General features: G+C 36.3%; 1 protein-coding gene across 1 annotated transcript in view; it reads left to right on the top strand.

Moving 5' to 3' along the window:
* The window catches only part of ry (xanthine dehydrogenase rosy), a 182,405-nt gene that overhangs the window by 83,507 nt on the left and 76,430 nt on the right, over window positions 1–22,468 (top strand). Inside the window, exons 7-10 of the mRNA XM_067153950.2 lie at window positions 680–847; window positions 5,562–5,638; window positions 12,132–12,225; window positions 20,441–20,553. Of these exons, the coding sequence (XP_067010051.2) occupies window positions 680–847; window positions 5,562–5,638; window positions 12,132–12,225; window positions 20,441–20,553 (452 nt within the window). The remainder of the gene's footprint in view (window positions 1–679; window positions 848–5,561; window positions 5,639–12,131; window positions 12,226–20,440; window positions 20,554–22,468) is intronic.

Here is a 22,468-nt window from a genome sequence, read left to right as displayed (position 1 = left end):
CGATGTTCGTGCAAGTGTACGGAACAGAAGACATAAGCAGAAAATGCAAACTGGTTCAAACACTTTCGGGATGGACTGGAAACTCTTTGATAATGTGCCATGTCTGTTCTTCTTATGGTTTGTTTTCTATACACTTGCACCATCACCACATGAATCTCCGTCACAGTTTTTCCCAATTTGTGATAAAACTTTGTGTGATGTACTATGACATGAGTCTTTACATGCACTACGTTCGACTGGCTGCAGAGACTAACCTGCTTAAACTTTGTGTTGAATGGTATGTGGTGTTTCTAGAGATGTCTCTCTATTCATGTGCATGCATGCAGTGTCACCAGATGTTGCCATTGTGATATCGGTCCATTCACCATACGTTCTAGACACACCTTGTAGCACCAAAGCTTGCCATTAAGGGCCTCAATTTGTCAAGATGACTACTGCCCAGACAAATGGCCTGCAGATATTAAAATGCCAATTAATCAGCTTGATGACTTTCTGAGCTGTATTGCTTGGCTTTCTTGACTGTGTTTGCCACTGATAGATGTGTGAAAACATGAAATAAGAATTTTTATATTCTAAAAATCTGATGTAAGAGACAGGTATTAACATTAATATAAGCAAAAGTTAAATGTGCAAATAAGACTCAAATAATGTTACTTTAAATATAAATGTACTTTTCTAGGAGTGGAGGTAAAGTTCAAGAACTGCCTGTACCCTGTCCTGATCCAGCCCAGTCATGTCGCTGAGCTCACGACCATCAGTGCTGTGGAGTCTGGGCTATGTGTTGGAGCTTCAGTCACTCTCAGCGACATGGAGAATGCTCTCAAGGAACAAATTAACACACAGCCTGGTACAACTGCTCTTTTCCTTTAACATCTGTAGATATAATGTAAACATAAAAGCTTTCCAGTCTGCCAAACACACAATTTCAACATAAATATTACAATATAACTAAAAGCACCTGTGTGTGGTGAAAATGACTGCATAATTTAAAAAAATGTCATTTTGGTATATTTTTCACCTTATTTTATTTCGTCAATAATTTAAAATTTCATTTTATTTTCACTTTTCAGCAATAAAGCTAGACCAAATGGTAGTTGTCAGCATATTTGCAGTGAAATATCATATTTTGTTTTTGTTTTTTTCTTTTTGTTTTAAAATGCTATTTATTCGGGGCGTCGACCTAAGAAGATTTTTTACCCCTACTTTGCACCATATGTTGTGAACCTGCGTGTATTTGGAAATGGCGGATGTGTAAAGTGTTGAATGTGAGGAAAGGAACATTAAGGACGACATAAACACCTAGTCCCCAGGCTAGGTATTTAAATCATTTACAACTAAAAACCCCTGGCCCGATCGGGAATCAAACCCGGGGCCACCGAGTGACAGGCGGAAGTGTTGCCCCCCACACCGCGAGGCCAGACTATGTTGTTTTTACATATGTACAAGAAACGTGGGAGTTATGATTTTGTGGAAAACAGCCTATATTACATATATCAAAGCAAGAATATTTGGAAAAAAATCCTGCCACTTGAACAAGTAGGACCTAGCCTGCATACATAATTTAAACATCAGTCTTAAATACAGAAATACCATGGGCTTTATATTACTGGGAGTTAGAGCTTGTCAGATATATTCGAGTACATTAAAAATGACTCTTACTGTCTACAGTACTGACTGGGATCCATAAAACCTTCACTGCAGCTTCTACAAAATGCCGTATGCTCATTTCAAGGAAAGAAGAATGGCAGTCACATCAGTATATTCACCTGCTCTACATAAATTACCAATTAGGTCCTTAAACACAGATATTCTGATGTTGAAATTGCTCGTATGATGGTTGAGAGACTTGATCATTTTAAAAATCACATTTCATTACGCTTCTGGAATCCAAAAGTAATTTCACATAATTTCATCAGTTATGTTGCTTAAAGGTAAACGGTTTTGCATTTTGAGCTAAAAGTGTAAAATTTTGCAAAAAATACCTGTAAGAAAACCCTCACATTATTAAACAAGGAATAAATACACACTATTAAACAAAGAATGACATGTTTCATTCTTAAAAGAACAATCAAATTCTCTTAAGTCACATTTCTTCTTAACAAATCTGTAAATACTACAAGGATCTGTCTTCCAAGCAAATTATTATGAAGACTATGTCAATTCAACATAATAATAATAATAATAATAATAATAATAATAATTATAATAATAATAATTTTGTGTGGCTCTTTCTAGCCAGGTGCAGCTTTGTAAAGCAGACCCTCCGATGAGGGTGGGCGGTATCAGCTATATGTAGGTAACTGCATATTATTATGGTGGAGGATAGTGTTACGTATGGTGTGCGAGTTGCAGGGATGTTGGGGACAGCACAAACGCCCAGCCCCCGAGCCAAAAGAATTAACCATTTAAGGTTAAAATCTCTGACCTGGCCAGGAATCGAACCAAAGGCCAGCACGCTAACCATTTAGCCATGGAGCTAGACAATTCAACATTTATACCTAAGAACTAGTTTCATGCTCAAAGTACAACTCTGGTGAGGAGTAGAACTACCAAAGCATTGTGAAATCAATTATATTTGATTGAAACCTTGTTGTACCTTATGGTTAGCCTGGATTCCAATCCATCAGCTTTTAATTGAAACCTTTTGACATTATTAATAGATTTATAGTGTAGGAAACAGGAACAGGAGAATGTGTATTCTCCCTGGAAATGGAATTTAAACTGAATAGAGGTGCAGCAAAGCTAATGCAGTGAACTTGCAGCTGCATTCAATTGTGTTCTGTAAGAGAGAGGTGAGTTTTCAGACAAAATTATCTTTACAGTAGTCTGTTTTCAGATCTACTTCACTGTGTGGGAGTGGAAGCTACAAGATGACCTAGACAATGTTGTGAGATGGACAGCACACAATGGTATGATGTTTAAAGGGGATGAAAATTCCCCTCAGTTTTAATTACTGTAAATAATGTCAAAAGGTTTCAATTAAAAATGCTCAAGGCCTAAGGCAGCATGGATGAGAGGGCACAATGTAATTCACTGCATCTGTACTGATGACTGAACTAGTGAGATCATAGCCATTGATAAGAAAAAGTACAAAGCGGTAATATTAGATCCTACCATTCAATTCGAAGGGACTCGCAACAGTTTCAGGGCGTTAATCTGGAAAAGCAAGCAATTTATTCATCATGTCTGCCGTATCTGTCAGCCATATACAATATTCCTCTTTGTCAATGAGTTGTCAGAAGCCTCCTGTTAGGATCCATTCATTGAATGAGTTGGCCGTGCGGTTAGAATCGTGCAGCTGAGAGTTTGCATTCGGGAGATCGTGGGTTTGAATCTCAGTCAGCAGCCCTGAAGATGTTTTCTTTCTTTCTTGTGGTTTCCCATTTTCACCCCAGGCAAATGCTGAGGCTATACTTTAACTAAGCCCACGGCCGCTTCCTTCCTAATCCTAGCCGTTTCCCATCTTTGCATTGCAGAAAGTCTTCAATCTGTTAGCGTGACGTTAAACCACTAATTTATTATTTATTTGTTTACATATTTTACGCCCACATTGGAGCACTTAAGTCAATAAATTTAAGTTAATTTCTTCTTTTTCTTCTTCTCCCAGAACTTTCTCATCCTCTCCGATCTGGAAGCCACTAATTTATAAAAATTTATACAAAAAGATGGTTAAACCACTAGCAAAAAAAAGAGGCATAATTCCCACATCTTTTCTTCCTCATCAAACCAACTTCTTCTGGATACATTTCTTCTCACAGAACACACATTTTCCTTATGATACAGAAGTGGAATTGATAAGAGAGAGGGCACTGTATGTAGATAACATAATTGTTCTTGTCCTGTTGTGTTAAATTTGTTTCCATACCTCTGGTTTCCATTGCTCCCTCCCCTTTCACGGACTTCTTGTTGTGTTTATCTTTCTTTGTGCTCCTCTTCATGGTACTATTTTTCTATATATATTACTCACATTTGGGTTAACAATGCACACTAAATTTGTGGATAGGTTTGAAACTGAGGGTTTTACAATTCACACCTACAGTAGCTACCTACAGTAATAGAAATGAGAATATCAGGCTTCTCTTAATTAAGACAATGAAGTAAGGGTGAAAATAAACAGAAGAATATAAAATTGAATAAAACTTATTATTCCGCTGTTTCCTACTCCAAGATGTTATATCCTTAGTATTCATTCGCTTGCTTGACCACTTGATCACAATTCCTCCATGGAACTGTACAATAATTCTGTAGGTTCCTGCTTTTTTAGAACCAAACTTCTATTGCAGCAGGACTTTTTATGGTCTGCCTGTTTTTTAGTAACCTAACTGGAATTAACATAAACCATGTTCTTTCTCTTGGGATACCAGAGGTCTAACTCAACTGTCATGGTTAACACAATGTTATCAGTGTGCAGTCACTTTTGACTTATTTGTATTTGTGCAACTCAACATCAGATATTGAAGACTTCACCTTGTCATTTCAGCCAATCTCTTATATTTTATTTCTCTCTGTTCCTTTCAACTCTTCATATCCTGTGAACCACTTCTTGCTCTCCACCTTGTCCATAAATTTCCTTCTCAGCCACCCTCTTCCTTGCCTTCTGGCAATTTTATCCTCCATGATGTTAAAGAAAATTGTTATACCATATCGAGTGGCCAATGAATTTTCTTCTTCTTTCACTCGTTACAGTTGGTGTACAATCCACATTTGTCCTTCCCTCTGCCCAGCTTGTACAAGTTATTAATTAATTCAAGTGTGCATAAAGAAAGAATATCACGTCTTACAATAGGAGCTGATAGGTTTTTTTTTTTTTTTTTTTACTGCTGGTCGTATGGTATCTGTCACATGGCAGGTTGCAGAGATCACACAGTCCTGTTGAAGTTCATGGAATGTTTTTTATTTTTCCATATTTTGTGGTGGTAACGATGCATCACTAATCGCTTTGTCAAATGACAAAGGTCTTGTTTGGGTCGTGTCCATGACCGATCTAGCATTACATTTACGGTGTAAAACTCTGGCCATATTGTTTTCCTCTTCTCTTGTCTTTCTTGTACAACTTTAGTCGTGAAGGGGAGTGAGAATCTTACTTGTAGGTCCTCCATCGGGAAAGTTTATTTCGAGAGTTTGTGTTGATTTGGACAGTCCTAGAGCAAACTTTAAGAAACAGGCCTTTGTTCTCTCCAGATTCTTGATGTTCTTTACGCTGATTTTTCCAAATTATTTCTATACCGTAACATAGGATCGGAATGGTCTTAGCTTCGAAAAGCTTTGAGGCAGAAGGGAGGCTCGGGATTTTGATGAGTTATCCTTCTCCATATCCACATCCACATCTGCTTCCTCCATTCACCTTTTGTCCTCTTACCCCGGTGTCCAAATCTCGTCACCATATAACAAAGTGCTCCAAACAAAAGATTTCACAAATCGTTTTCTCTGTTCCATATGCATGCATTGGCTGATCAGTAAGTTACTTTGTTTGTGAGCACTTTCTTTGCTTTGGCAATTCTCTTAGTGTCTGTTATGTCAGGGATATTACTACCAACATATGTATTTTCTTTTAATTTCAGATCACAAGACTAGGATATTCCGTGCCATTATAGACATGCTCCACTGGTTTGCTGGTAAACAGATTCGAAATGTTGCTGTAAGTTGACAATTAGTTTTTCTACTATATATGTTCTATATACATAAATAATCCCTGCTCTCTAATTTTTCAAAGGAAAATTTAGAAAAAGCTTTTTGAATTTGTATAGCTTTATTAAAAATTTATATTGAAAACTGTGAATACTATAATACAATAAATTACTGGTTTACTTGGTCTCCACCTCACATTATGTTTACAGCATTAAAACTTTAGACCACAGGCAACAGCAAAGCCGTGATGTAACACTGACTTCAAAGCTCTGAGGAACATCTTGTGCAAATTGAATATTTTACTTCTGGTCAAAAGCGACAAAATCTTTACTAAATGAAAATATTCATTACACTTCTAGTCAAAAAGTGATATAATTTAATGAAAGTAGTGACTTATAAGTCGAACTCTTGACTACCAAGTTCAACTCGGACTTTAAGCAAAGTTTTAAAGTGTTATATGTATTATTAAAAACTATAATTGTTGAGTCGTTAACTCATGTTGGTATAATCAGATTGCTATTTTAATTCACTTTCCATGTGTTACGATAATGACTGTCAAGTTCTGAACTTGTGGTTGAAAATCTATTCACTATTTCATTTTATTCCCCATTTTAATCACATTTAAGCATAATGTTATAATATTTTGTATGTGTGCATATATGTACCTATGCTTGTTCTCACATTTTAGCTAAACAGCGTTGAAACTAGTCCCAAGTAAATATGTTGTAACTTAACCTTTATAACATTCACTGGTATTGAAAAGGTGGACCCTTTAAGTTACCTCTCCTACGTTCTCAGTTCAATACTGATATAAGATGAAATTCTTGAATTTAAACCATCCATGGCTAACCTTAAAACCTGTAAATGTTAACTCTCTTACTATTGCTTTCAACCAACACATTTCACTAATGACCACACATCCAAACTATTTCTCTTCAGTCACATATTAGCATATGAAAATCGACAGCCTGTTTCCAGTCATTCGACCGGGTCAGGAATGGAATGAGTGAAGCTTCCAACTAGTGGCGAGGATAGGAATTGTGCCAGCTGCCAAAGCCTGTCTCACTCCTCTGGGGCAATGATTAACCCGGGAACACTGGAGTTTTCAATTTTCAATTTTCAAATTTTAAATTTTTATTTAATATTCCCAGCATGCATATGTCTCTGTATCAATTGAAATCTCTCAATAATGTTTTGAATGTTAATGATAGAACTCTTGATCTCGTTTTAACTAATGTAAGTGGTGTTACTGTGAGTAGAGAGCAATATCCGTTAGTCCCAGAAGATCCACACCACCCTGCACTAACAATTCTTCTAGAACCAAGAGGTGAACGTGATCGAATAAAGCAAACTCGTACTATAGCGTATGATTTTCAGAAAGCAAATTTTCTTGGTATATATAACATGTTTCGAGAAACGGACTGGTCTGAGTTGGAAAAAATCGAAGATGTAGATGAAGCAGTAGAACATTTTTACGTGAAAGTAAATTCTGTATTTGAAGCCACGGTCCCCAAAAGAGCATTTTTTTGGAGAACTAAATACCCGGTTTGGTTTACTTCAGAAATAATCCATAATATTAAGCTGAAAGAATTGCATAGAAGACGACAAAAAAATTCTGATCATAGTACACAAATATATAAACAACTCAGGAAATATGTTAAAACCTTAATCAACAAAGCATATAATCATTATATCTCTGAAATTCAAAACAACATCACGAAAGATACTAAATCATTCTGGAATTTTATTAAAAATAAGCGAACTCAAAAAGATCCACCCTTACAGAGTATGAAACTTAATAATATAACGCTACATAATAGTCAATGTATCTCCAATGGTTTTGCAACGTTCTTTAAATCTGTTTACTCTTCTTCTCCACCTTCTTACGCTATTCCTGATACACCGCGATTACTGGTAAACGATTCCCTAGGAGTAGAATTTATAACCACAAGTGAATATAAAGCAGCTATTATGAAATTAAAGTCCAAAAAATCATGTGGCCCTGATGGGATACCTCCCTACATCCTAAAAGCATGTTCTGAAGTGTTACTCATTCCTCTTCTGAGACTGTATAATTTGATACTTAAGAAGCAGACATTTCCCAAAGCCTGGAAAATATCGAGAGTTTGTCCAATCTTTAAATCTGGGGACAATAATATGATTGAGAATTATCGACCTGTCTGTATTTTATGCGCTCCGTGCAAAATCCTAGAACAAATTTTATATTGTCGTATTTTCGCTCATGTAAAGAGGGCTATAAGTGAATATCAGCATGGCTTTATGCCTGGTAGATCAACAATAAGCAATCTTGTTAATTTTGCGCAGTATTCTTTTAATGTTCTACATAGGCAGGGAAATGTTGATGTAATTTACTTGGATTTTTCGAAAGCCTTTGACAAAACTGATCACGATATTTTATTGAAAAAGCTCTCTGAATTTGGAATGACTTCGCCAATGCTATCACTGATTTCATCCTACCTTAGAGACAGGCAACAGTATGTAGCATATCGCAATTGTAATTCAGACATTTTTTCTGTCTATTCTGGTGTTCCACAGGGTTCAAACCTGGGTCCGTTGCTGTTTAACGTTTGTCAACGATCTCCCATCTAAGGTTAAGTTTTCAAACTGCCTTTTATATGCGGATGACGTAAAACTTTACAAAGAAATAAAATGTGATGGAGACATCGACAAACTTCAAAGCGATTTAAATCAATTATACGAATGGAGTATAGAAAATAATTTACATTTCAATATAAAGAAATGTTGCTTCATGAAAATTACACACAGAAAATTCCCTAAAGAACACGTGTACTGTATCAACAACGAATTACTGACGCAGGTTAATTCAATTAATGATCTAGGAGTACGCATCACAAACAATTTGTCGTTTAACTCACACATTTATGACACAATTAATGATGCCTACAAAAAACTGGGCTTCTTAATCCGACACACCAGAGAGCTGAATAATATCCAAGCCCTCACACTTTTGTTCAACACACTTGTGAGGTCCAAACTTGAGTACGCGTCGGTAATTTGGTCTCCCATTTACAAATCTTATCAAAACCATGTGGAGAAAGTTCAAAAACGTTTCTTACGTTATCTTTACTTTAAAAAATATAACAGGTTTGTTCCTAGTGGCATAATTCACTATAAAGATCTCCTGAAAGAATTTAACTTCACTTCATTATTAAACAGACGTATAATAAATGATCAAAAATCCCTCCATAGAGTTATCAATAATGTGGTAGATAACGGTTACTTTCTACAACAATTCTCGTTCAATACCCGGAAAGGAAGTTTAAGACACAGACATCTCTTGTTTCTTCCGATTTCTAAAACAGAATTTTATAGAAGCTCACCACTGTTCAGAATGTGCACTACTTATAACGTCACAGTTCAAAAATTTCCTGATCTTGATCTAGACTTTGCTGTTAGATACAATTATTATGTAAAATTATTGAAGAAGGCACACAGTTGAAGTAATGGTCACACTATGCTGGGCACTTTGAGTTCAGTTCACTATTTCTGAAGGTTTACCCTATAGGTGTATATATGTACTATATTTATACTTATTTCTTGGTCAATTTGTGTTTCATTTTTGTGTTTTATTTTATTTAAATTCATATAATTTAAATATAGATAAAGAAAATGTAGGGAAAACTGCAAACAAATTATCATTACTAATGTCTATTTGCACTTAAGATTTAATGTGCTGTTCATACCTATTGCTACAACTCATCTCTCACCAAACACATATATTTCATGCATTACTTTGTATGATTTTCTTTTTGTATGTCAGTTTCTTTAACTGGTGTCAGTCTAAGATTGGAGTTATTTTTTTGTAAATCCTAATTCCTCATTTATTTTATGTTTCTGTATTTCTACTTTTTAATTCATTTTTAGATATTAAGTATTTTAGGTCATAAGTCCACTTCGAACCTGAAAAAGTCTACTTTTAAAATTAATTTTTAGATATTACAGTAAGTATATTTAAACTTGAAAAAGTATTAATGTGCTGTAAATTCCGTTTGCTACTCTACTTGTTAATAATGTTGTATATTTTTATTTTTAGATATTAAGTTCTTTCTAACAATTGTTATTTTTAATAATTAATGCATAATGACTAAGCCACCTGTAATTGGAGAAACATCTCTGTTGGTGGTATGAAATAAATAAATAAATAAATAAATAAATAAATAAATAAATAAATAAATACTTAAATATTAGAGAATATTTAAGTCATTTTTCTAAAAATAGAATGGTTTGTTTCTAAATGAGGACCTGGTACCGCACAGCGCTTGACATTGCTTTTGGGTGGAACATAAAAATTGTTACCTTGTTAGAATACCATGATATATAGTGCTTAATATTGGTACAGAATATCACTTACAAGTTACTTAGCAATAAACAAAAGAACAAACGGTGTATAGGTTCATTTGTGACATCCCTTTGGGGATTCCGAAAAATAACATTAGCTCAGACGTGACATATCTGTAGGAAATAGGAATCATATTACTATAGATTTCACCTTTTCTTATTTAGTCACCTATTTCCACTTTTCACTAGTTTAGAATGGCAAAATGCAGTTTACACAAATGCCCACACTACACTTGATGCATCTGTGTGGCTGGAGGATTCGCATCCGTTGGCTGCACATTGCCGGTGTTGGTTTGCTGGAGTGATCTAGTAATGTAGGCCAGTGAATCTCAATGGGTCAGACACTCTAAAAAGAAAACAAGTGAGAACAACTGTATTTACTACATATTATTCTTCAAAATACCACCCAAATACTATATATATATATATATATATATATATCGTAATAAATATTTTGCACCTACCCTTTTCTGATGGTGGCATTTAGAAGTAAAATGGCAATGAATATGTTCAGTTCACGGGGTTATTTTTCCTTTGTAAAAAGTGCATACTTGCTGGCTTCAGAGCACAAGAAATTCACAATTTCATCTAAAAAACTTCAAATATTTCGGTCAGTATCATATATCGAAAATTGGAAAATTTCACACTAAAAGTGGACAGTTGTTGGTCATCCGCCATCCAGGTCACTGGTAGATGAGGTGATGACTTTGCTATCTTCCCGGGTCGTGAATCATTATCGGACACGGATTCTCTACTCCTGTGCAGAATTTGCTGCTTTAGCACTACTTCTGCTGGTGCTCGGAATTGACCTCCTGTAAGATTATCTGTGAGACCCCCTTCATATCCCTCAGATAATACAGTGGTTCAGTGTGTTATGACATGGTATTTTTGTAAAATGTACAATTATACATAAATCATTTGAAACTGCAGTATGAATTGTTACTTTAGAATCACCCTTGGAAGTAAAGAGAAAAGGAATAGGGAGGTACAGTAAGCGCCGTGCGCTACATACTGTACCAACGGAATAATTAGCGTCATAACAGCTAACGCAGAAATGCTGACCAATTGCTTCAAGAAAATAAACCACACAATACAAAGTTGTATTGTCAAAATTTATAAACAAAATAAAGCAACTTCCCTTAGACGGGCAGTCATTTTATTTCTCTCGACATGATCTCAAATTCCAAGCAGTTGTAGCCACAAACAGACACTCGAACAAAACCCTCTATTGATATCGGGCATTGTAGGGAGTAACTCCTTGACAATGTAAGAGAAATTGCCAGATTTATGGTGCGAGTAAAGATCAGTATGAGAAAATCTGATGTAAGGCGCACTGGTGCTATACGGTACTGCATGGCATTGCCAGGTTAATGAATGACAGATGAAATGAAATGGTATTGGAGAGTGTTTCTGGAATGAAAGATGACAGGGAAAACCAGAATACTTGGAGAAAAACCTGTCCTACCTCCACTTTATCAAGCACAAATCTCGCACGGAGTGACCGGGATTTGAACCACGGAACTCAGCAGTGAGAGACCGGTGCGCTGCCGTCTGAGCTGCGGGAGCTCATATTAGCATATCCCGTTTTCAATTTCTGGAAACTTTACTTTTTCTCCATGAAAGTCTAGCTGTTACCATTTGTCTGTTCAAAACAAGCTTTATTTCCCGCCTCCCTCATCTACCACAACTCTTGTCCACATCATACTTTCTTCCTGCAGCTTGATTACCAATTTGCTCTGCCTCTTCAATAACGTAGAGCTTTTCTTTAGCCATGAATGACTTACGAGAACTCATACCAGTTATCCTAAACAGATGCTACTACTAGAAATGAGATACATACCTGGCACACTTCTCACTTATGGTGGGAGCAGTGTTACCAACAGAGTGGATGGAAAAATAGACTTCCTCTATGCCAGGACCACTGTAACCAAGCTTGATGCAAATAATACCTGCACCCTAACTTTTTGCCACAAAATTCAGGAAAAAATGTGTGGGGTTTATTTACATATATACAGTATTCTGTCATTGCATGTTAAGCATCTTGACAATCTTGGAAATAAAAATTTGACTATCAATGTTTTGTTGCTGGTCTATCAGATTTTTTGTTTTTTAAATTTATTCAGGCAGTAGGTGGTAATATCATGACTGGAAGCCCAATCTCTGACCTGAACCCCATCTTCACAGCATCTGGATGTCAACTGGAACTGCTCAGTAAAGGTAATATCACTTAATTTGGTTCATTTTTAATATGCAAGTTGTCATTTTGGCTTTCAGTCTAATTCCTGGCAACTTATTACAAATTTGCTTCACCTTTTGGTGTAAAGTGGTTTTCAGTGATGTTTGCTTTTATTATCCATGTACAGTATATTAACTGATGCCCTGCATTATTGTTATGTAGCGTATTTCTCCGAATGCAAGATGACCCCCCACTTTTTCCTTCAAAAATCTTAAATCAGGCTTAGAAAGTGCTTTATGAAATCATAATCTTCTTTATAATTCATTAACATTTTAATTTGAGGAAAAAAATACACATGCAAATATCATGAAGGTGTATGAATAAAATGTTGTCTCTTCAGCTTTGACAATCTGTCCAGTCAAATACAGATGTTGCTTTCGAAGCTTTACTACAAATTGTTTGAACCAGGCTAGTTTTTCTCTGTATGCATCTAACAAATGCTGTGCAATGCCTCAAAGCTAGCCCATTACAATGCATTATTCTTATGCATCATCCTTTGTTCCTTTGAAAATCCCAGGAATTCTTCTTTGCTGCGCTACTTGAGAGCCCTCCTCCTTATCGCATCTCGTGATTTCAGCTTTTCCCGCATATATAGCCGTTCACAATTTCATCTTACTTTTCTTTCATATTGTAGGTCGCTCTTTAAAAGTGATTTTTGCGTTTACGTCAGTCTTATTATGAAACAATCAATTTCTGTTACTTTATCTGTGTGGTCATCTGGAAGCCATCAAGACTCCTTCTTGAACTTGGATTGTTTTGATGCATTAATAGTACTGCCCAGTCTAGGCTTGCCTTAAATTCTAATGCCGAGATCCTGTTTTTGTTTTTCAATTTCATGCACTTTGAATTGCAGCATTTCATGCGTAACAGTGTAACTACTGTTTCAACAATCCACTCCAACACCTTTTCATAGACATTTTTATACTTTAATTCCTGTGTTCCACGAAAAGATTTACAGGCCTGCTTCACGGAATTTAGTTAGTCCTTCTGATTATCCCAATACCAAATTATTTCAGCCTGTATGTCAAATTCATGAGAAGCCTCTCTTATGCCATTTTTAGTACAAATTCGACAGTGCTTAATTTAAAAAAAAAAGGCCATAAAACTCATTTGGTGATTACCAGTACTCGTCTAAGTTTTCACAGTGTGCATGTAAGATAAAGACTGGACATGAGAACAAAGGTATGGTATGTGCCAAGCAGCTGAACAAGTGGGTGGTTGTTGGGGAGGGGGTTATGAAGCAAGCTTGGAGCCAAGAGCACATTCCAGTTGACTCTGACCATGATGGAACCAGCAAGGGATGGGTTACACCATTATTATTAGGGAGCGGATTTTTATGTAATTACATATTTTTTTTGCGTAAGTTTTAACGCAAGTTACGAAGTTCATTATTCCTATTGTGCATCCCCAAGTGTAAAAACTGAATCTTATTTCACATAAAAACACATATTTTCACATTTTAAAAATGTAAATACATATTTTAAGAAAATCTATAATAAGCACATAAATCGGCTATATTTGTTGATCAATAAAATTTAAAATGCTTCTGTGTTATAAAACAATGCTCATATTTTCATTTTACGAATACGGTATTGTTTTTAACAGTGTATTTAACATAATGTATCTGAATGTTTCGGCTATTTATGGACTTCCCTCCATAAGTTCTAAAACTTGCTGGTCACTGGCTACGTCGTTACATTTAGACAGCGATTTGATTTGCTGCACAAGATGTTTCCTTGCATGATGTCATTCCAACTCTTTATGAGTCAGCCCTCTCGGGTTTTGTTTATAGAATATCAGCGAAAGGCAATCACGGAGAGATAAGGTGACGTAATTCCGTTACGACATGGGAGACTCGGAAGAATATTGCCCCACAATTAGGTAGTGAAATTTCATCACTCCTAAGAGTAAGGTTAGCTGTTCGGGTCCATATATCATTCCCGTGGTCGTGTGATTTTGTATGGATTTATAAGAAATATTTCCTTCAGTGTCCGCTGCTATTCTTTTTATTGAAACAGTGATTCACCGTAAATGCGTGTGTCGTAGCCTGCAAAATAATGCCAAAAGAGAAGTAGAGTACAAGGTCACGTCTTCAACAATATGTAGTGGAATTTAAAAGCATTTTCATTACTGATGGAAAAGTATTATTTTGCCAACCGTGTGGTAAAACAGTACGTGCAGATCAATGTTCTCAAGTAATCCAGCATTTGTCTGGAAATAAGCATACTGCGGCTGCTTTGCGTGTGCGTTCGCGACAATTACTAATAGCTGAACCAGCTACTTCAAATGCAGGCCCATCTAAATATTCCCAGTATTATTTAGATGTGTGCAGAGCATTTGTTTGTGTCGACATTCCTCTTGGTAAAATAAATAATCCGCGACTGAGAAATTTCCTAACAAAGTACATTAATTTTGAGCCTCCAGACGAATCCACATTAAGGAAAAACTATCTCCCAAAATGATACGAAGAAACTTTACAGAGAATTCGGGCAGTATGTGATAGCGAAAAACTGTGGGTGAGCATTGACGAAACCACTGATTCAAGTGGCATAAAAGTAGGAAATGTTGTAGATGGTGTGTTGAAAAATGATAAAACTGCTTCCGAACTTTCTTATTTGCTAGCGTGTAAATAAATGCTTGCTGCCAACCATGTCACTGTAGCTAGGTTATTCAATGAAGCCATCCACTTACTTTGGCCAAAAGGTATAAAATACGACCATGTATTGCTTTTCCTTACTGACAGTGCAGCTTACATGAAAAAGGCAGCCGAAGGCCTTTCTCTGAGCTTTCCAAAAATGATACACGTAACATGCGTTGTTCATGCTCTTCACGGGTTATGTGAAACTGTGCGGGCTCAGTATCCTCAAGTGGATAAATTAGTGTCTAATGGCAAAAAAGTCTTCGTAAAAGCACCCTCAAGAATCGATTTCTTTAAAGAGAAAAACCCGGATCTTGCGCTTCCTCCTCTGCCTATTGTTACGCGGTGGGGTACCTGGCTTAGCGCTGTGGTATACTACGCAGACAATTTCAAAAGTTTTGCATCCGTTGTGAACGTGCTAGATAAAAACGATGCGTCGTCAATTGAGATTCTTCAAGAGATACTAAAAGACAGCTCTTTGAAAAATGATTTGGCGTTTATATCTGCCAATCTAAGCTTCTTGTGTAAAACTATAGACATACTTGAAAAATCCACTAACCTGTTGTCCGAAACAGTGAAGGAAGTGCGCGCTGTTGAAAATAAATTAGATTCATTCCCAGCTTCGCAGGTACAGGGACTGTTAAAGGTCAAATATCAAAATTTGTTCAGGAAAAACAGAGGATTTCAAACAATGTGCCAAATTTCTAATGTATTAGAGGGTGCTCATGTTGGCGAAATTGATGGCGTTTTTGTTGGTGACATTCCTCTCTTTAACTATGCTCGTCTGACTTCCTGTGATGTGGAGCGATCGTTTTCGCAGTATAAGGCGTTCTTAAGAGATAATCGGCATGCATTTGTGATGGACAATTTGGAGATGACCTTTGTTGTTCACTGCAATTCTGAGACTACTTCTAGCAACTAATATTCCAGCGTGTGATGGGTGAGTACGAACTGGTACCATTTTCTCAAAGATGATCGGTTGCTTTTGCCATATTTAAACAAAACATTACCTTTAAAAAGTAATCATTCATAATATCTACTCTGGCATATAAAAAATGAATATACCATACAGCACGTTTCCATACACAGACGCCAATTTGCCTTAAGGAGCACGTTTGGTGGCACCATATTCTATTACAAAACATTATACTTATTTACTTCTTGAGCGTGAGTAGTTATATGATATTTAAAGGAAAATAATTTCAGTTTTTTATCACATATTTTAAAGTTTTTCAGCACATAAAAAATAAATAATTTTCACATTTTTAGCACATAAAAATCCGCTCCCTAATTATTATCACACCATCTATAGTCCGCGCACCTTTTAGCGATATTTCTTTGTACGGGGTTGAGGAGTAGGGAGGGAGCTCTCCCAGTTCCGGTTATACTGCCAATTGAATGGAAATGAAATCTGAATTGAATCGATGATATGATATATCGATATGAATTTTCTAAACCTTTATTATCTTAAGCCAACAACTGTATAATACACACATTATATAACATTTTTCAATGCAAATCTTGTTCCTAGCATGAATTCTGTAGTTTGACTTTGCTGTGTAAACAACAGTAGTACTAGTACGTAAAGTGTATGCCAGATGCCGCACAGCGATGCATGAGCGATTCATAGTTTGTGTTTCAAAGGTTGCCAATACGAATCTCGAAAATTCCCGAGGTCGACCGATCCAGCACTAGGGTGTCCATGTATCGCTAAAAGGTGTGCATACTATAGAAGAAGGGTTTCCAAATGGCAGCCTGAGAATCCATATTTTGTGGCCCACGAGAGTGTTTTAAGAAATAATGTCAAGAAAAGTTACAAAAACTATTTCCTAGCTCGTTCAAAAATGCATTAATTTTTATACCCCTTATAGACCCAAATCAGAACTAATTCATTCTGTAATATTATTTTCTCTTTTTAAGTATTCACTTGATCTGAATAGATTAATTTTTATTTTAAAAATTTAAAATACAAATTTCAAATAATGTTATTGGTTTTTACGAAGGCTGATCAACAAAGACTGAGGCTGATATTTTTCACAGATGTTTATTACTCCATTTCTATGTTTACATGATATTTTTCGAAGTAGTCCCCTCCTACTTCAGTGCACTTTTTATGATGTCTCTGCCAGTCCTTTAAACAAATGCTACAGTCCTTTCTTTGTCAGGTCCTTGAGAATCGCCTCACTTTTCTTAAGCACTGCTTCAGAGTCCGATTTTCTCAAATTGAATGCCCCTAAGCTTTGTCTTTAGTGATAGGAATAAAAAAAATCATAGGGTGCAAGATCAGGGCTATAAGGTGGATGAGGTGCACAGGTAATGTTGAATTGAGTCAGAAACTCCATGACATGTCATGATGAAGTCACCACCCAGTCCGAGAAAGCTCTGGTCGTTACTTTGCAGTGTGCTTCCTCAATGTAGCCAATACTGAAGTGTAGTAACAGTAGTGCGAGGGGGATCTGCATGCTGGTAAATCATTCCATTACAGTAAAAAAAATGTGATCACCTTCACTTTCCCTGCAGATGGAACAACTTTTGCCTTTTTTGGCGATTTCCACACTGTGCTGGCTTGTTTTCGTTCAGGATCATTATGATGCTTGAAACATGCTAGTGTAGCATGTTCTCTAAAATTATTTTAGCCATGTCTCAATGAATATGTATCTGCCTCGCTTATAGTGGCTTAAGTACTTCTGCTTTCCAAACGATAGAGGGCAGCTCCCTCAGTCGCGAGCACAAAGGATCATTATTTCGGCAAGACTCTTTTAATATCATCTCCTTGGAGAGAATCTTGTTGTGTTTATGCATGCTAATTTAATCGTGGAGCCCTCGCACACAGGAGCGGCGTTTTTACATTTCATGTTTATTAGATTTAAAGCTGACCTAAACTACCGCATCTTTATCATGCCTCGATGATTGATATTGAAGGTACTGTAATATTTTGAAATGATGTTATTTCTGCATTCTCTGTTTACTTTTTCTTTTCTTCGTATAATGGCCGACCGAAACACATCTTTGTACTCGGGGCGAGAATGGTTGGTGTGTCAGTTGTGGACGTGATTGTGGTGCATTAATAGCTGGGTCTCTGTTTATTTTGATGAGGTTCACTATGATATATTTGCCATCGTTTGGAGGTATGCCCTGCGTGTCAGCTGGGAGCTCCATTCTGGTCGTACGCACTGCGTATGTGATGGGTCTACGCGTGACCGTGGGGCCACGAACGTGCTGCTGGCAATTGCCCTGGCTGAGCTAAGTACAGTATCTATAATTAATGTGAGACCTAGTTTGTGAAACGATGAGTTGCATTTTACGATTTGCCTTGATTTATTTACTCGTACCCATCTGCTGGTATTGTTTGCCTAGGAGGGCAAAAAGTCGTATGTTTGAATGAATGTGAGGATGAATGAGCGGGGTGTAAGGATGACGTGTCGATCGGCTAAATTAATTTTTATTATTCTTTACCGTGCCTTGTTATTTCTTGGGTGCAATGTCGTTTACTTGTTTGGTGGGCGTCCTAGTCGTTTGTGACCTAGAGGGCGCCATGTTATTTTGTTTCTTTCGTGGGCGTGCGCAGGCCCATGTTATTCTTTGAGATTGGCATTCCATTCATTGCTCCAGAGAGCTTTCTCTCAGCGCTTTGATGAAATCTTCCTTGGTCTACACTCTCTGGTTTAATTTATTATTATTTTTATCTGCTCCTTGGTGTGGGGAATCTTTTAATGAGAGGAATTGTTGGAAAATGATTTGAAAAGATAACAGATGCCCATGCTTGGATTTAGTTTTTTCTCGCTGATTGAACGATCAAATTAAGCTCGTGCAAAATATATTAACATCAAAGCATTATGTTGCGAGGTCACTGATTATTCGATGGAAACATTATATGAATAATTATGCCTGGTGTTTAAAAGAATTGATGAGGTCACGTAATGTTGACAAGTTTTCCATTTGGGTTGACATCAAAGAAGTATGTATTGCCCTGTTTCAATGCTGGTATTTTCCCTTTTTTTTATTTGATTTGCCATATATTTCAATATTTCATTTAGTATTTATATGGATTTTTACTCATAGTAGTATTAGTCATTAACTTGAACTGTGTTGATAGGAGGGGTATTTTCAGTTCAGGGCTGCATCGTTCGCCCTTCCTGGTCGGGGATCTGTGCCTCATTTTTCTTTCCGATGCACACATTTAAACATGTATGTTTAGTCTTTGGGGTGGGTGTGGCTCATGCTTCAGCTTTTCGTAAGTTTCAGTGGCTGTATGGTTTAAACGAAAACAGAATTTGATTGCACTGTACTGCTCCTCTTGCATCACCTCAATTTTCTGGTATGCGAAATGCACGTAGCGTCTACAAAATAGAGCATTACTACCAACCTAGCAATATGAAAGTACTGTCGCCTACGGATATTACAGATGAAAGCCCGCTTTTCAAATATTTGTGTTACAGATAGGAAACTATCATGGAAGCTACAGGAAAAAATCAGTCTGTCTTTGCTGATCAGCCCTCGTACATCTCATTAACTACTTTTGATGGTTTTTGGAGATGCCGAGGTGCCAGAATTTTCCTCGCAGGAGTTCTTTCACATGCCAGTAAATGTACCAACACGAGGCTGACATATTTGAGCACCTTCAATTACCACTGGGCTGAGCAGACCTGCCAAGCTGGGGTAGAGGCCAGCGCCTCAACCATCTTAGCCACTCAGCCTGGCTCCAAATTTCACTCTTTTATGCAATTGTAAAATAATGTTTTAAGCAATTAAAATTATCACACCTCCATTTCAGTTAAACTATACATAGTATTTCATAATGGTACTTCTGTGCTCTTTGCAGAATTTAAAAAAATGACCTATTTATTCAAGTACGGCCTGCAAACATGACTAAGGTTTCCAATATGGCCCTCGAGCCCCTACAAACTGGAAACCCCTGATCTAGAAAGACAACATTGCTGTATTTAGCACAATGGTAGTGAGAAATTCGTATGTTTCGAAGAATTTTGTGTTTTGACGCTCAAAAATTAAGGGGTTAATATAAGCGATGGGGACCTACAACGAAGTAAATATGGTGATAAATATATATAGTATTTCTGTATTTAGTTGGATGATTGATTTACATCATTGTTTTTTATTTTGTTCGTTTGTTACATGTTTAACAGACAAGTAATCGGACAGTTTTTGACATTGGTGGGATCATAAAGGATAGAATGTGAAGTAGCAATCCCTGGTCTTAATTAAGTACAGCATTCTTGCTTACTGTAAAATTAGGAAACCATGGTAAACCATGTTCAGGCCTGCCTATAGTGGGGCTCAAACACACCATCTCTTGAAAGAAGGCTTGTAGTGGATTTGATATATAAATTGAAGATTTTATACAGTACTCTTCCTTTTTTTTCCTTCCCCTTGGTCCTCCACCTTTAGCTACCTACCTACCTCTTTCAAAGAATTTGTTGTTCTAAGGTGTCATGTTATACTAGACTTTCTCTTTGTCCTTAGTCTCAGCTTGATAATATTGCCTGTATTTTAAGAAACTGTAATGTATGTATGGTACTACTTATATTTTCTGTTTGCAGCTAAAGGGAAGAGAACTGTTACCATGGATCATACGTTCTTCACTGGGTATAGGAAGAATGTTGTCCAGCCAGATGAGATTCTAACATCCATCATTATACCATATACCAAAGAAGTAAGTTGACAAACAAGTGATCATAATGGATGGCCTTGACATTCAGATCCGAATCCTTTTCAATATACTAATGCAGATTAGACCAAGCTAGTGACAAAGGAAGATGCATCAATTTTTACAAATAGCAGAATTATCTTCAAATTGAACATTAAGTTCAAACATCATCATCTCTCTTTTTTTTTTTTTTTTTGTTTGTAGTTAATAATGAGATTCTCGGTTGCATTCTTTACAAATTTGTCTCATTCCTGTTATTTTTCTTTTATCGTTCTAAAGTGGTTGTAATTACCTTCCTAATTTTCGAGAATGATTGGCAAATGTTAATATGTGTGTTTAATGCCCAGGCATTTGGTAAGAGTTAACTGGCCGTGATGATGGCCAATTTGCTATTTTCATTCATTTGTACACATCATCTTTGGTCTATGAGTTGGTGTCATGTTAACCTTCAGATTGCCAGACAATGTTATATCGTTGTTTGGTACTGGATAGTGTGTTAAGTGTCAGCAACAATATATCCTCGTTTACACAGTGTGCCTTACTATCTGCATTTACCATGATTATGAATGGCAGATCATAATATCTTAAGTTTTGTTTGCATAGAGTAAAGAACATAGTTTCTAATTTTATCAATATGTGGCTCATTTGTTCATTTATTTATGCACATTGGATTTATGAATTTCATGTGTTTCTGTGATCATGTGATGATTGGCAGTTATATAACGATAACTATCTACTGAACTACCTGACGGATACTTTTGAAACTTTCTATGTTTATTCACTTGGATGTCTGCGTTGCAGAGGGATTACCACATTTTATCCGTAATTGTAATTTTGAATTATTTTTATTGCTATTTTTGAAATATGATTCTTAGTTTTCAAAGTGTTCAGAAAATATTTAAAAAATATATATTTTGTAACTTAAACGGTATTGTAATCATTGTTGCTTCTAAGTACATACTCTCCTCAACATTTCCTGCAAGCTGAAAGTTAAATAATATTAAAAATTGTAAATTATGTGGCACTTTAAATAGGGACTTGGAAAGTGCTACTACCGGTAATTAGCCTGGCGTTCTTGGCATGGTGTCAGCATGAGAGCATGGCATTAAGAAGGTAAAATTTTATATTGCAATCTTGCATCTGACAAGAATTTTCCTCACATCATTTACATTAACTTTTTCATTCAGGTTGTATTCTTAATAGTAGTTTTGAAATACTATGAACAATGGATCAATCTCTATCTCCTTTTTTTACTAGATCTATATTAATAATGGAAAGGAATAAACAAGTTACAAATCAAGTTATATATATATATATATATATATATATATATAAAGAGAGGAATGTGAAAAGGATCACATAATAGAATAACCACAGTGACAAGTCGGTGTGGGAGGAGGTAGCAACACAGAGATAAGACAAAGACAGACGTATATGAATAAATGAAAACACAAAGGATGTGCATTTAGGGCTATTGCCCAGGTGGCAGATTCCCTATCAATTTTTTACCTATCTTTTTCTTGAATATTTTCAGAGAACTTGGGTTTCAACTGGATGCCCTTCGTGAAGAACGTAATTTCTTAGGTGAAAATTCCAACTGAAGGTCGGCCGGGAATCTAACATTCGCCATCTGGGTGGAAAGTCAGCAGCTCTGCTACTACGCTAATCTCTCCCCGATTGGTTCTTCTTATATAACATTTTGTAATTATATAGCAAAAAATAATAGAACTGTATTTTTCTGAGTATAAATACCACCTTTCCTTGGAAACAGACTGACTGGACAGTCATCTGACCTTAAATTGTCAGAGATGAACGTGAACAATCATAGTCATAGAAATAGAGATCAAAAGACATGTTATGAAATATTAGGTTAAATACTGTAAGGCATACAGATGCTTTTAGGTAACATTTTTTATTGGGG

The sequence above is a fragment of the Anabrus simplex genome, chromosome 9 (assembly GCF_040414725.1).
Source record: "Anabrus simplex isolate iqAnaSimp1 chromosome 9, ASM4041472v1, whole genome shotgun sequence".
NCBI classification, from domain to species: domain Eukaryota; kingdom Metazoa; phylum Arthropoda; class Insecta; order Orthoptera; family Tettigoniidae; genus Anabrus; species Anabrus simplex.
This window is presented reverse-complemented; position numbering and strand designations above follow the sequence as displayed.